We start from the raw sequence: 13,975 nt of genomic DNA on the forward strand, positions 1-13,975 counted from the left end.
AATACTTAGCTTTATGTTGTATTCCTCTCCAGCTTTTGGAGCACTCTTAACCAGCCAGATGCAGTAAATAACAGAGCTGAAAAGATGAGTTTGCACTTTTCTGTCAGTGGTATGACTAGACACTTCACCTGTTGTCTTGGATGCTTGGTTTTGTACTGAGAAGCACTGTTTTGCTCTGGGTGCAGTGCTGGCTTGACCTCTTTGCCTTGTTTTATTCAGATCATGGAGCTAAAATGGCTACTGTATGTGACCCTGCTAGCTCTCGGGACTCTTGCTGTCCAGGCACATGATACGGATGATGACAATGATGCTGATGATGTAGTTGATATTGAGGATGACTTGGATGATGGTATTGAGGAGGTAGAAGAGTTGAAGCCTGAAACAAGCACTCCTCCTCCGACTCCAAAGGTTTGGCATGGAACTTTTTTTAAAAATTAAATTACCGCTTGTGTTGTGGTTAATGTAAGTCTGATCAGAGTTGTCTTTACTTTGCTAACATTTAATATGTTGTGATGTTATTAAAGATGTTATAAGGGAGTAGGGCTTGGAATTAAGCCTACCTGCTTTGTTCCTGTTCTCGTGTCCCCTGCATTCTTCCTGAAAACTTAGATCTACCCTTAAAATCTGTGATGTGATTACCAGGAGTTAATGCTAATGTTTCCAGCTAAATATATACTTTAGTTTTAGTGGCAGACAAGAGCATGATTGCTTGGCACAAGCAGCAATGTTTATGTAACTTCTGTATTTATGCTGCAAGGGTGTTCCAGGTAAACTGTATATAGAGGGGAATGCGAACTGTATATGCCTGTGTTTCTTGGAGTAGAGAAGATGCCTTGAAAGGTGCATAAATGCCTCTCTTCTCTAACAGGTTACCTACAGGGCCCCAGTCCCTACTGGTGAGGTGTATTTTGCAGAGTCCTTTGATAAAGGAACCCTGGATGGGTGAGTACAACCTGAAGGATGATTTGGTATAGCAAATAACTAAAAATTTTTTGTGAAAGCCAATTAAACCCTCTTTAGAACCTGTGTTACTCAAAACTGAATGAAAGGGCAGTGCTTGGGGAGGATTGCAGCAGTGACTATACGAGGCTGGCTGTTAAAGTGCTGAGGTAAAGTAGTATTTCCTTAAGTTCTAGTGACAAGGGGGAGGTGAGCCATACATGTGTAATGTTTTAATCCTTATCTGACTTTTTACTTTCTTCAGATAACGTGAGGATGGTGAGGTACTACTTTTTTTTTTTTTACAAGAGCAAGACAATGAGCCCACAATCATACTTTAGGGGTGGGAAGTGGCAAATGCAGAAGACTTTGCAGGCATGGGGATAGAAGTCCTCAGGGGATCAAGACACTGGGTTGTAGTCATAAGACAGCAAGCGTTATCTTATCTGAAGGGCAGGATTTTCATTGGGGGGGGGAAAGTATGGTTTTCTAACAATTGGATTTCTGTCTTCTAGATGGATCCTTTCCAGAGCCAAAAAAGATGATACAGATGATGAGATTGCCAAATATGATGGTGAGTCCAACCCAGGTTTTGGGTGTGGTAGATGTTTCTGATGTCTTTTGTCTTACCTGAAGAAGAGGTTTAAGTCTTTGTTTTCTGTTTCCCAGTTAAAATTTTATTTACTGAAGAACATGTGAGGAGTGTCTGTGTACCTGGCTAACAATATGAAGTGTAGTTCTGATTTAGAGAAAATATTCACCTGGAGATTTTAAAATATGCTAATAACTTGATAAGGTACCCTATAGTGTGTTACTGCGGAATGCCTGCTATCTTGTTCAAATTTGGGCTAAACAAAGACTGTCTTGAACAAGTTTTGATAACATTTGGTTAATTTCTCTCTAGGTAAATGGGAAGTCCAAGACATGAAGGACACTAAGCTTCCAGGAGACAAAGGGCTTGTGTTGGTAACTCGAGCCAAGCATCATGCAATTTCATCCAAACTTTCAAAGCCTTTTGTATTTGATACCAAACCCCTTATTATACAGTAAGTGAAGGATAACTTAGTGTTCTGTTATTTCAAGGGTGACATGATAGCAGGCTGAGGTTAATTCCGTAACTGAGCTTTTGTTGACTGCAGCTCTAGATGACACAAAATGCTGTAACCTGTTATTACGCTGTTTAAGAGTAAAATAGCAGCCCAGATTCCTGAAGTGGGAAGTTAGGAACAGCATGGGTACCTCTGAAACCTGAAAAAGAAAGAAGGCTATGAAAACTAGACTTGGTAACCTGTCTTGGGAGTTCAGTTCACTTGATTGTAGTAACAAGGTCAGGCAGCTGACTTCTGCACTGCTAATTGTGGAAGTCTTGTCCTTTTGGACAAAAGCTGGTCTGTATGTAGGTCAGTGTATTTCCTTATGCAGTGAGCTGCCCCCTGTTTCCAAGGTGGAGTGGACGGAGTGGTAAAGATGCACTCGTTTCCTCCTTGCTTTGTCTTAGTGCCTGTGTCATGGAAGATGAACAGCTTCCCTAGCTCTGTTTGGCAATGACTGATGTGGAAGAATCTACTTGTATGTATGTTAGCATGCAAGTTGGGAGAAAAAACAGAATCATTCAGTCTGAATAGTTGAATTGTGGATTATTACCTACTTTATCAGTTTTAAACAAAGAGCAAGCTGATTCATATTTGCACAAGATAATGAATTGGTCACTTTGCTTTTCATGACTGTTTAGTTTTGGCTCAAAATACAACGCTAAAAATAAATCTCAGTGGTCATCCACTCCAGCTGCTGGCATTGAGAGAGGATCAAGCATACTTAGCCTATTCCTGACAGATGTTTTGCCTTTTTCAGGCTCCTTGGTATCCCTAAATATACTGTTGTATGCTTATAAGCCTAAAGGGGCTTCTCCTAGGATCCAGTTGTTGTTGCATTGGTAGTCTTGCAAATTGAGTTGTCTGTCTGCCATAGTAGTTGTGGGGAAAATAATTGGCTTGCCTTAATCTCTGTTGCAATGTCTTACATATTGGAAAGCTTTTCCTTCCTTCTCTCTACTTCTAGATCATAATCTTCTAGACCAGCACTCAATTCCTTTAATCTTTTTCTGTCAGGTTAAGTCTTCTAAAGCCTCAATTTTTCTTGTTTCTCAGGCCCTTCTGAATATTTGCTTAGAGTGCAGCGTGTATTTTTAATATTCGCTAAGCATGTGATTTAAAGCAAACAACAACAAAACAGTCTTACTCTTCATTTGTACTTGTAATAGTGTATTACAGAAGTAATTTTTCCTCATCTATAACATGTTTTCCCCTTCTCTGTCCAAAACTAAAATTAGGTACGAAGTAAACTTCCAAAACGGAATAGAATGTGGCGGGGCCTATGTGAAATTGCTTTCAAAAACCCCTGAATTGAACCTGGTGAGTAGTGCTGCTACTTCGAGTATTAGCTGTGAAAGAAAGCTTTTTCATTTTGCTTCTACTTGAAGAAACCTCTTCCACAGAGGCAATGGGGCATATTTAGGGCCTGATCACCAAAGTACTTTGCACTCAGCAGTTTGCTGCTATTTTCAGTTGGAGAGGGTAAATACTGAAATCTTCTGGCCTCTTGAGTGAGATCTCTGGAGTTCCCTAGCAGCTGAACAGCTCTAGGCCTTTGCTAAAGTCTGCAACACTTCAGATTTCCCTGGGTTTGAGGACCAAAGAGGAGGTATCTTATGAAAGCAGCCAGTGTATGAGGAGAAACCTCAGGAAGCTGTTGTGCAGAAGGAGGATTCCATGTTTCATCTTCTAAAACAGACTAATGCAAATAACTAAAAATATACCTTGCATTTATTGCCTTGCTTTTGACAGGTGATCCCCCTTGTGAGTTACTGGGTATATTTAAAAAAGAAGTCTTGATGTTGGACTGGATAGAACCTTATATGTTCAGCCGCACATGCTAGATACATAGAGCAATTTGCTTCATAAACAACCCTTGAATGCATTGTCTTAAAAGGGTGGTCAATGGAAGAGACTGTGCTACAACTCCGAAGGATTAAGAACCATTTTCTCTCCTGTCAATCATATACCTGCCTAAAGTGGTTTAGCCTGTTCAGACAAAGCTTAACTGCTGGGTCACCTTGCACAGGCTTTTGTAGCCTGTGGGTTTTCTTTAGCCATCTTCCTAGACTTTATAGGAAGTACCTTTTATGGCTTGTTACCCTTCCATCTCCTTTCCTTCTGCAATCTCATTGGAACTGTGTTATTAACACAGATTTCAAAGCATTAAAAAAAGATGTCTAAAAGACTACTTGGCTGTCTAACCAGTTTTATGTGTGCACTGAATTTTAAGATAACATTAGCAAGAACAAATAGACTTGTTTGCAGTGTTCAATGGTGAGATGATTATATCCAGTTAGCTATCGGATTGAGACCATACACCAGCTTATAAGTGTATAAACTAAATGCAACCTGGCCTCACTTCTAATGCTGCTTATAACTTTGTGTGAAAGAAACTCACTGGACCAGCTAGTCAGTCATTATTACCAGTAACTGATTCTTCTATATGGATAGCTTTTAAAATCTATTAAAGGAGAACCTGCTGCCTGAACATTCACACACTATTCAAGGAGTTGCGCAAACCCCACCTGAATCTTTTAACTGCTAGGACCATGGTCACTTTGCAGCGGGCAACTCCAGTGAGCCCATGGGTGCTCCCTTTTGACTCTTCACACACACTTACTCTTGGGTGAGCTTCCTCGTTCAGGCTCGACCCAAGGATTCCTGCAGCAGAGTCTCACGCATCAGATTTTATAAAAATATATAACTTTATTGAAAGGTACAGCAGCAGGGTCAGCTATCTGGGTGCCACCAGAGAGGGACCATGAACAAAGAAATCCCTGGGCAATTATACCTTTGTGATCTGTACAGCAGCTCTTTGTGTGCTGTTCATATGTCTTTTGGTGACTTTTGGTCTGGGGTCTTCTAACACCTTACTGGATTCTTTTTCTGTGTTCAGGCAGGCAGGTCGTTGACTGCTCTTACCTTCTTGATTTGCAGTCTCTGCAAAGTATTTTGAAATAACGGAATGAAGTTTTGCATTGTTTTTAAAGGATCAGTTCCATGACAAAACTCCATATACAATCATGTTTGGCCCTGACAAATGCGGAGAGGACTATAAATTGCATTTCATCTTCCGGCACAAAAACCCAAAGACTGGCAAATATGAGGAGAAGCACGCAAAGCGTCCAGATGCAGACCTGAAGACTTACTTTACTGATAAGAAGACCCATCTTTATACTCTAGGTATGGTGACTGTTAACTATGCATGTTAATAACTACTACTATGTTTCCTGATTCAAAAGCTCATAACATGAGCCAGAGGAACAACTGAATATTTGTGTTAACACACCATACAACTGAAAACCACTTGAAAGCTCTGAATACAAAAATTGGTCTTATTATACAAAGGCTTATTTCTTCCTTGCAAGAAGTCTTGATTCATGTAAGAAAGGTCATGAGACCTTGAACTTAATAGTTAAAGAACTGAATTTCAGAGCAGGCGTGAGTACAGTCATGAGAAACTTGATATGCTAAATATATCCAAAATAATTATCAACACTTTTTAACTGCTTGAATGCTGCCCCCTAGTAAACTGGGGTATACTAGACTTTAGGTGTAGAGGAATAGTCTTTTTTTTCTTGCTGCTTTCAGAGTACCAGACAAACTTAGTGGTTCTTGAAGTACAGTGTCTGGTATATTAGCTATAACTAAAATTTTTCAGGGGATAGTCAGGAGGATCTCTCTAGCTTTTCCTACTACAGAGGCAGCAATGGATAAAGGAGTGAGGTTAAAATCCTGTGAGGTCAGTAGTAGGGAGTCTTATTCTTGAGTAGAATGTGAATACGTACATTCTTACTCTTAAATCAATACTTACTGTACCAAAGTCAACTTGCTGTGGTAAGTGGTAAATCACTCTACAAGCTGCTTTGTGCTTTTAGCATATTTAAAGTAGGACTTCTGCAATAATTTGTCTTTCTCACAAGGTGAGATGTGGTACGTCATCACTAGTTATGCTTTGGCATAAGGAGAAAGGTTCTTAAGAACTCTTTAAAAAAAAAAAAAAAACCACCCCAGTTCCTGGGTAGGAAGCTTGGATTGCTGAAGTTTTACTTGTACAGTGGGGTTGAGTGATGCTTTATGATGTATGCTTTGTATCATATATGTAATGGCTACATCAACTTTTTTCCTTACAGTCTTGAATCCTGATAATAGTTTTGAAATACTGGTTGATCAAACAGTTGTCAACAGTGGGAATTTGCTAAACGATATGTCTCCTCCTGTGAATCCACCCCGAGAGATTGAGGATCCGAATGACCAGAAGCCTGAGGACTGGGATGAGAGACCAAAAATCCCAGACCCAGATGCTGTTAAACCAGATGACTGGTAAGCTCTTGAAGGGGTGGAACTGGCAGAGGCCTTAGCTTGATAATTTGGTCATGATCAAAAAGTCTTCCTAATATGACTTATAGAAGGTTTTGAGTCTCACCCTTGTCAAAACACAATCTCTTTAGGCTTCTGAGTAGCAGTTTGGTAGACAAAGGCAGACAAGATCCATGTCCTCTGGGAATTACTGTTTAGTGTTTCTGTTACTGTGCTGGCCACAGATAAAGGTGCTACTGAAACAGCTATGCTAGCTGATGTTTTCATCCTTGATGAGATCAAAAGATGAGCTGCAAAAGGTCTAACTGTAAGATGTTTGTAGTTGTTTGTGTAACGCATAGTTCCAAGTGACTGAAATATCTGACATCCTAAATCAGAAACTGATACTGGGTTTATGCCTTTGAACCTATGCTTTGTGAACTGTAGACTCAATTTCAAGCTCAAATGTGTGTTTGCAGCAACCACTAAGATGGGATTTGCTGTAATATGCCCTTTCTAGGTTGGTTTTAAAAAAGTAAGTAGTATTACCTTACAGTTGGCACCATGTTCCATGAGGCACAGGTATAGGTACCCGATAGCAAGGCAATTCCATTCTTGAATCACAGTGTCATGCTTACCCGCCCAGAAGTGAAGCATGCTGGTTGTCTAGATCAGTGGGTTTACTCAGAGTCTGTAGAATCATGCCTTAGGGTTAGGAACTCTTACGTGTTTTGTGTGTTAATACATAATATTCTATTCTGAAGGGATGAAGATGCTCCTGCAAAGATCGCAGATGAAAATGCTGTGAAACCAGAGGGCTGGCTGGATGATGAGCCAGAATATGTAGCAGACCCTGATGCTGAGAAGCCTGAAGACTGGTATGTTTACTGCCTGTTGCATATGACAGCAAATACTTCATGGCTTTGGTACTGGCTTTTACAAGTATAAGAATAGCTAGTTCATTGTTGCTCACTAACAAAGTCATCGATTCAGGCTATCTTGCTTCAAAAATAGAAGGGGGAGTTGGTCGGAGTAGTCTTGTCTGGTGTTTACCTACATGCTTTTCAACTGCTGTGATTGTAAGCTGACCAGGGCAGGGATGGTCATCTTGCAGTTGTACCATACTCGGAAGGGGCGGCAGGGGAGGCTGTGCTCGGGGACTGGCTTTTGTTGAGCTGCTGTGCTTCCAAGCTACTTGAAATCACCCTTCCTTCTGCAGTGTCTTTATCTACAGACCTATGCTATACAGTTTCAATATCTCTATTTTATGGAAGGAATTTAAATTTTCCTAGAAATAGGACATTGTCTAAGTCTTATTCTGTATAAAGGTAAGGAGTGGACTTCAAAACAGAATTTCCCTTTTCAGGGATGAGGATATGGACGGTGAATGGGAGGCACCTCAAATTGCGAATCCTAAATGTGAAACAGCCCCTGGCTGTGGTACCTGGCAGCGACCAATGATTGACAATCCAAACTACAAAGGCAAATGGAAGCCTCCTATGATTGATAATGTGAACTATCAGGTTGGTGTTTTTATTGCTTAGACTGCTGGCCTGTGCAGCATTTCTCTTCCAAAAAGCAGAATGATTTAAAGTCAGCAGGAGTAATTAAGAATGCAAACACTCTCATGGTTGTACTGTGTTTCAAGTGAACAGATTAGAAGTGCTTTCTTACTTGGCTTCACTTCTTTGTGGTGCAAATGAAAATTGATTCCTAAAACCTGACAAGTTGCACCCATAGACATTATAATTAAGTGCAATGGATTGATCTTTCTCTTGGTTCAAAATGGGCTGAAAACTAAAAATTGTATTCTGGCAGGTGAGGCTGAATGTCTTTTGTCTTTCCTAGGGTATATGGAAACCTAGGAAGATCCCAAACCCTGATTTCTTTGAAGACTTGGAACCTTTCAAGATGACTCCCTTCAGTGCTGTGGGACTTGAGCTATGGTCAATGACTTCTGACATCTTTTTTGACAACTTTATCATCTGTACTGAAAGAGCTGTGGCTGATGATTGGGCCAGTGATGGATGGGGACTGAAAAAGGCAGCTGATGGTGCTGCTGAGGTGAGAAATAAAGGTTTAATTGTGTGCTTCTGTCTGGAACAGTAGGAGCATTGCTGCTGTTTTCTCCACAGTCTTTATTGATATATACCTATGAGTACCAAGGATAGGGGTTATGATAAACCAAATTGTCAATTCCTAGTTATAATATGGTAATGGTTACTATAAGTAGCAATGAGTACTCACTGCTCTTTTGTGAGGTTTTTGCTGTGACAATTGGACTGTTAACTTTAGCCTAGTTCTTAATTTTTAAACTATGGAAAAAGTACTTGTGCAGGTTAGCTTTTAATTTTTTGAGGTATGAAATGTAATATTCAAAGTTGCAAAAAAAAAAGCGTATTTGAAAATTCTGTAGCTTAAACTTAATTGCTACAGCTTGCTGTATGGCATGAAATTTCACAGTTGTTTTCTTTATCTTGTAGCCTGGTGTTGTGGGCCAGATGATGGCAGCTGCTGAAGAGCGGCCCTGGCTTTGGGTAGTCTACATCCTCACTGTGGCTTTGCCAGTGTTCCTTGTTGTACTTTTCTACTGTTCTGGAAAGGTATGCATTTCCTCTGATAATAAGTAGTATAATGTTTAAAAGAGATCCAGCAAAACGTGCCTTAACATCATAAATAATTGCTGGGCTTGACAATTTTGTTTAGAAACAGCCAAGCGCTTCAGAATACAAAAAGACTGATGCCCCTCAGCCTGATGTGATGGATGAGGAGAAAGAGGAAGAAAAAGACAAAGGGGACAAGGAAGAGGAGGAGGAAGAGGAAGCAAATGAGGAAAAGCTAGGTAGGTAAACTAGATAATTTTGAAACAGTTTAGAGTTATTCTCTCTGATAGAATAAAACAAGAGGATTGGCAGACATGGAGTAAAGCCAATGGTGAACTGAAGGTAAGTCTGAAATATGAGAATGAGGATTTTTTTTTTTATTTCCTTTAGAAGAGAAGCAGAAAAGTGATGCTGACATAGGAAGTGCTAGTCAAGAGGAGGAGGAAGAGGAGGAGGAAGAGGACAGGAAACCTGCATCAGAGGTAAGAGTGCTTAATCTTTGAGAGAAGTCTTGTGTGGGTGGTTTTTTTCCTTAACTTGTGTAGAACAAGCCTTACTAAAGTGTTAAAAGTTAACCTGGCTCATGTGAAGCTCCATCCCAGTGTCAGAACTTTGGAAAACTTAATGACCCTGCAGAATAGGAATTGCTGTGGCCGACTTCAGCAGAGCTGGGCACATTGCTGAAGGTACTGCTGTAGTCCCTGCATTGTGAGAGGAGTGGGATTGTGTGGAATGCATCTTCTCGAGGCAAAAGGCTTATTCAGCTTTGTCTGCAGTCAGGATGTGACCTCAAGTGCTCCACACTGACATAATGGCTGATTTAAAATGGGTGGAGTGTTGCTTGATGTTAAAGGGATTCTCACAGCAGCAGAAGCTGTGGAGTGCTCTCAGCAAATAGTGTATATCCACTGTAAAAACAAGAGGATTTGTGCGTTTGCCATATATAGAAAGGAAGGGGTAGTAGCTGCAGTAGGTCCTGTCAAAAATTAAATCCTGACGTAGAACTGAAAGTAGATTATTCTTCTTAGGTTTTCTCAAAATGGTTTTTAAGGGTATTCTTGGATTTTATTTCCTTGATGTTTACACAAATTACTTTCTTGCAGGAGGAGGAAACTGTGAATAGATCACCCAGAAACAGAAAGCCAAGGAAAGATTGAAAAAAAAAAAGTCATAAGAACTTGATCTGTGAGATTTTTTTTTTTTTTTCAAACATGGTTCTGGGAGAGGACCTTGGACACCTTACATTGAAACTTGGACAAACCTCAAGATTTCACCATCCACAGGTTCCAGTCACACTATCCAATGTAATGGAGTGTCTAGCAGTAAAACATTTGCAATCATCTGTTCTAAAGAACATCATTCCTGTAGAAAGAATACATTTAATATAGCGGGCTGTGGATTTTGGAATGTAACATAACTAACCTTTTCATGTTTGGTTTTAAGTATTCTTTTCTGGTTTTAAGTAGATTGGTAGAACTTTTCCAGTCTCAAACCTTGGCTTAATTTAATATATTAATTAGTGAAAAATAACAATGAATCTTGAAAGTGATAGGTGATAAAAATGCAGTTTTATAACTAGGTTTTTTTACAAAGATGTAAATTCCTAAATGCACCAACGTCTTTATATCCCTTAAAATTTGCTAATTGTTTAAAGAAAAGTTGTCAATATATTTGACAACCCTTCTGCCCTCAAAAGAAAAGAAAACGGGGGGGATGTATGGGGAAACGAGTAGTGAAACTCTCTAATCAACTTCAGTCTTTTGTGGGGAGGGAAAAGAGGAAGAAGGGTGGAAGGAAGGGGTTAGTCAGTCTATAGAATATGCATATTGTGCATGGCTAAAGCCCTGTTAAGTGTTGACAAATTATCTAGGATTTGGAGTGGGTCATCTTAATGCGGCATTTAATCCTGCAGACCTTGCAGATAATGGATTTTGTTAGTTCTTGAACTCTTTGTAAAGCTTATGGGTTGCCGGGGGTGGGAGGATTAGACTACTTCCCCCTTTCCCCTCTGTTCAGCCACTGATGCTTTCCTTTCTCTGTGACCGTACAGCTTTTTCTGAGTGCAGCTTTGCCTCAGTTCCTAAAGCGCTTCATTTTTCAGCTCATCGTCAAACTCTTATTTTTATAGCTAGGCCTACTCCTTTCCAGGGTCCAAACACTGGATAGGACAGTGTCCCATATCCTCTCACTGTTATCACTGTATGTCTACTCCTGTAGAAATGGGGGAGGTAGTGAGGTAGGCAAGTTGAACTGAGTATTTGTTAAGGAAAAAGAAAAAAAAAAAAAAACCAAAAAAACTACCAAGATGTCAGTATTGTAGGTGGGGAAGGAGCATGTGGAATATCTTAACTGGTATGTGAAACTGTTAAGTCTTTTATCTGCTCTTCATGTAACAAATGCATCCTAAATTATATTGTGAATGTTAGAGTTCCAATTCCAGCTGAATAAATTTTTTTAAAGCGTTGAGTCTACCATATTATACTGTTTCAGACACTTTTTTGTGGAATGCAGGTGATCACCACAAGAGCATACCTCTGAGGGTGAAATCTATGTAACTTCATTACACTGTACCAAATATGTTGGCGTTTGGATGTCTATATAGATAAACTTTTGCCTTTGTTTAGAGTGAAATTACATGTCCTGAAATTACTCTTCCTGCACTGAATTTAAACACTCCAGTGTTGTTTGGTCATAGCATAGGAATAGTGTGGGGAATAATTCCCAGGGGTTGGGGAGGGAAGAGTGTTCCAATTACCTTGCAAACAATCTAACCAATTACTAAAAAAAACCTCCTACTTTTGGGTTTGTGTTTTTTGGGTTTTTTTTTTTTTTGTAAAACACCTTTTGCTGCCTGTCCTTATGTTGTATCCCTTGGTTGTTGTGTTTGAAATACTAGTGATCACAAATGCATAGAAGGATTTCTTGATCTTTCTGCAGTGTGCAAATAAACTATTGTAAGCAAGATACTGGAAGTAATTTCAGACTTCTGTTGGGAGCTATTGCATGTTTAGAATGCCTTTGCCTGTTGAACACCTGGTAAATACTGCTCCTTATTGCAAAAATAGCTTATACTCTGACATGGAAGATGTCATAGCTTAAGCATTGCTACTAGCTTGTTCTCAGGACTGTATTTTTATCGAGGAGCAGCTGCTATTTATGACTCTCAGTCCTTTGAGATGAAGTATATGTAAATGGTTTCAATTCAGTTAATGTTTTGAGCACAACGTAAAAATCTTGATCTAATTTTTTTATCCTAATATGCAAATTGCCTTAAATTCCCAAACAATTCATGTGCATACATGTTCTTTCAAAGCATCGAAAGTGAACTTAAGATCTGCTATCAGCTTTTAAATAGTATTATATTAAAGCTAACTGTAAATCTACATTTGCTTCTACTAAATCTCCTGAAAAGGTCTCCTGTCTGCATGTTACAGCTTTTTTTTTTTTGATACCATAGTGTATGCTTCTTAAATAATCACTACAATAAATGAAGACTTTCCAAAATGGATAGACAACTCCAAAGTTACTTTTTATCCTGCTTTCTGACTTGGGTGGCTCAGTTTAACATCAGAATGACTTATTCTAAGGCCTTGGAGAGGAAAAAAAAAAATAAATTAGCTATCTGCTTATCCTGACTACTTTGAAAGCATAGCTGTGTTCTTGAAGTACTGAATCTCTGCTTGGTTGTAACCTATGAACTAGGGTTGGAAGTGTTACAAATACTTTAAGGTGTTTTTGGGCCTGGTGTGTGTGCACCCTGGAGTGGTACCTTCTGAAAGGATGCTCTGCTTCACTGAACGTGCTGGGGGGGGTGGGGGTGGGTTAGACTGAGATGGTAAATCAAACCAAAGCCCCGAGGGAGTAGGCACAGACAGGATCTGAAGCATAAGGCGGTAAAAATGCTGAAAATGGGGGGGGTGGTGGTTTTACCAGAGTTGATGAAGATGCAGCTAACCAACTAACCTGCTCCAAAAGTGGTGTTGGATGTGACTGAGTCTTTCTGGGTCTGGCTAACAGTGAATTAGCACAGCTTGAGGCTGTGACCTATGAGATGCTTTGTGAGTGTCCATTGTTAAGGCTGACTCCTGGGCCTGAGGAAGGATTCCTGTGAGTGCCAGTTGCAGTAGATGCGCATCCCCATGGTTCTCTCTCTCTCCGTACTCCTTCCTCAAAAGCAGTGCTCTGCTTCAGCTGTTGTTACCTACGGGGGGCTGCTGCTGCTCTCTCCATCCCTAACTGGTCCCCAGTTAATACCGCTATTGCCTCATGGTTTCCAAAAGGGGTTTTTGGTGTTTTTTGTTTTGGTGGGGTTTTTTTTAAGTGTTGTCCACAACTGTGATCTTAATTGCAGAAAAGACCTGTCCATTTCAGAAAGGTACCTGTAGATGCAACTTGGGAAAAAAAAAAAAAAGAAAAAGTATGTAAAAACTAATCAATAAAAGAAACTTCAACCGCTTTGGTTTTCTTTGTCTAATTAGCAAAACCACCTCAGTCTTTATCACTTCTGGTTGACTCGAAGCGGAGGGGGAGCAGGTCTGGGCCACGGAGAGGCTTCAGCAAGTGATGAAGAGGAGGTGACAGTCTCCCCTCAGCAATTCGCGTTGCTGCAGGACTGGCTCCGCAGCCAAGCCGGGGCTGACCTCGCGTTCTGACCCGAAAGCCGAGGTTCTGACCCGAAAGCCGAGGTTCTGACCCGAAAGCCGAGGTTCTGACCCGAAAGCCGAGGTTCTGACCCGAAAGCCGAGGTTCTGACCCGAAAGCCGAGGTTCTGACCCGAAAGCCGAGGTTCTGACCCGAAAGCCGAGGTTCTGACCCGAAAGCCGAGGTTCTGACCCGAAAGCCGAGGTTCTGACCCGAAAGCCGAGGTTCTGACCCGAAAGCCGAGGTTCTGACCCGAAAGCCGAGGTTCTGACCCGAAAGCCGAGGTTCTGACCCGAAAGCCGAGGTTCTGACGTGCAGCGGCAGGTGGGCCGGGCCGCGCTCTGCTCCTTCCCTGTCAATCACCTCTGGCTCCGCCTTCCGGCGCCCCTGAATGGCTGC

At 40.7% G+C, this 13,975-nt stretch overlaps 1 protein-coding gene across 1 annotated transcript; it reads left to right on the forward strand.

The window, feature by feature from the left end:
- The first annotated feature begins 218 nt into the window (after window positions 1–218).
- On the forward strand, window positions 219–12,443 carry CANX (calnexin). The gene is made up of 14 exons (XM_009892572.1): window positions 219–408; window positions 869–942; window positions 1,455–1,513; window positions 1,844–1,985; window positions 3,269–3,350; window positions 5,024–5,216; window positions 6,167–6,356; window positions 7,097–7,210; window positions 7,699–7,855; window positions 8,181–8,396; window positions 8,816–8,935; window positions 9,039–9,174; window positions 9,326–9,417; window positions 10,039–12,443. Exons 1-14 carry the CDS (start codon window positions 223–225, stop codon window positions 10,090–10,092), a joined length of 1,815 nt encoding a protein of 604 aa, XP_009890874.1. The 5' UTR covers window positions 219–222; the 3' UTR covers window positions 10,093–12,443.
- Window positions 12,444–13,975: the final 1,532 nt, after the last annotated feature.

Source organism: Charadrius vociferus, unplaced genomic scaffold (genome assembly GCF_000708025.1).
Source record: "Charadrius vociferus isolate BGI_N301 unplaced genomic scaffold, ASM70802v2 scaffold529, whole genome shotgun sequence".
Taxonomy (NCBI): Eukaryota; Metazoa; Chordata; class Aves; order Charadriiformes; family Charadriidae; genus Charadrius; species Charadrius vociferus.

Excerpts from the sequence above, each read along its gene's own strand:
- CANX (XM_009892572.1), top strand. The coding sequence starts at position 223 with ATGGAGCTAAAATGGCTACTGTATGTGACCCTGCTAGCTCTCGGGACT. Across the intron at positions 1,514-1,843 it reads TGAGATTGCCAAATATGATG|GTAAATGGGAAGTCCAAGAC; the intron begins GTGAGTCCAACC and ends ATTTCTCTCTAG. Across the intron at positions 5,217-6,166 it reads GACCCATCTTTATACTCTAG|TCTTGAATCCTGATAATAGT; the intron begins GTATGGTGACTG and ends TTTTCCTTACAG.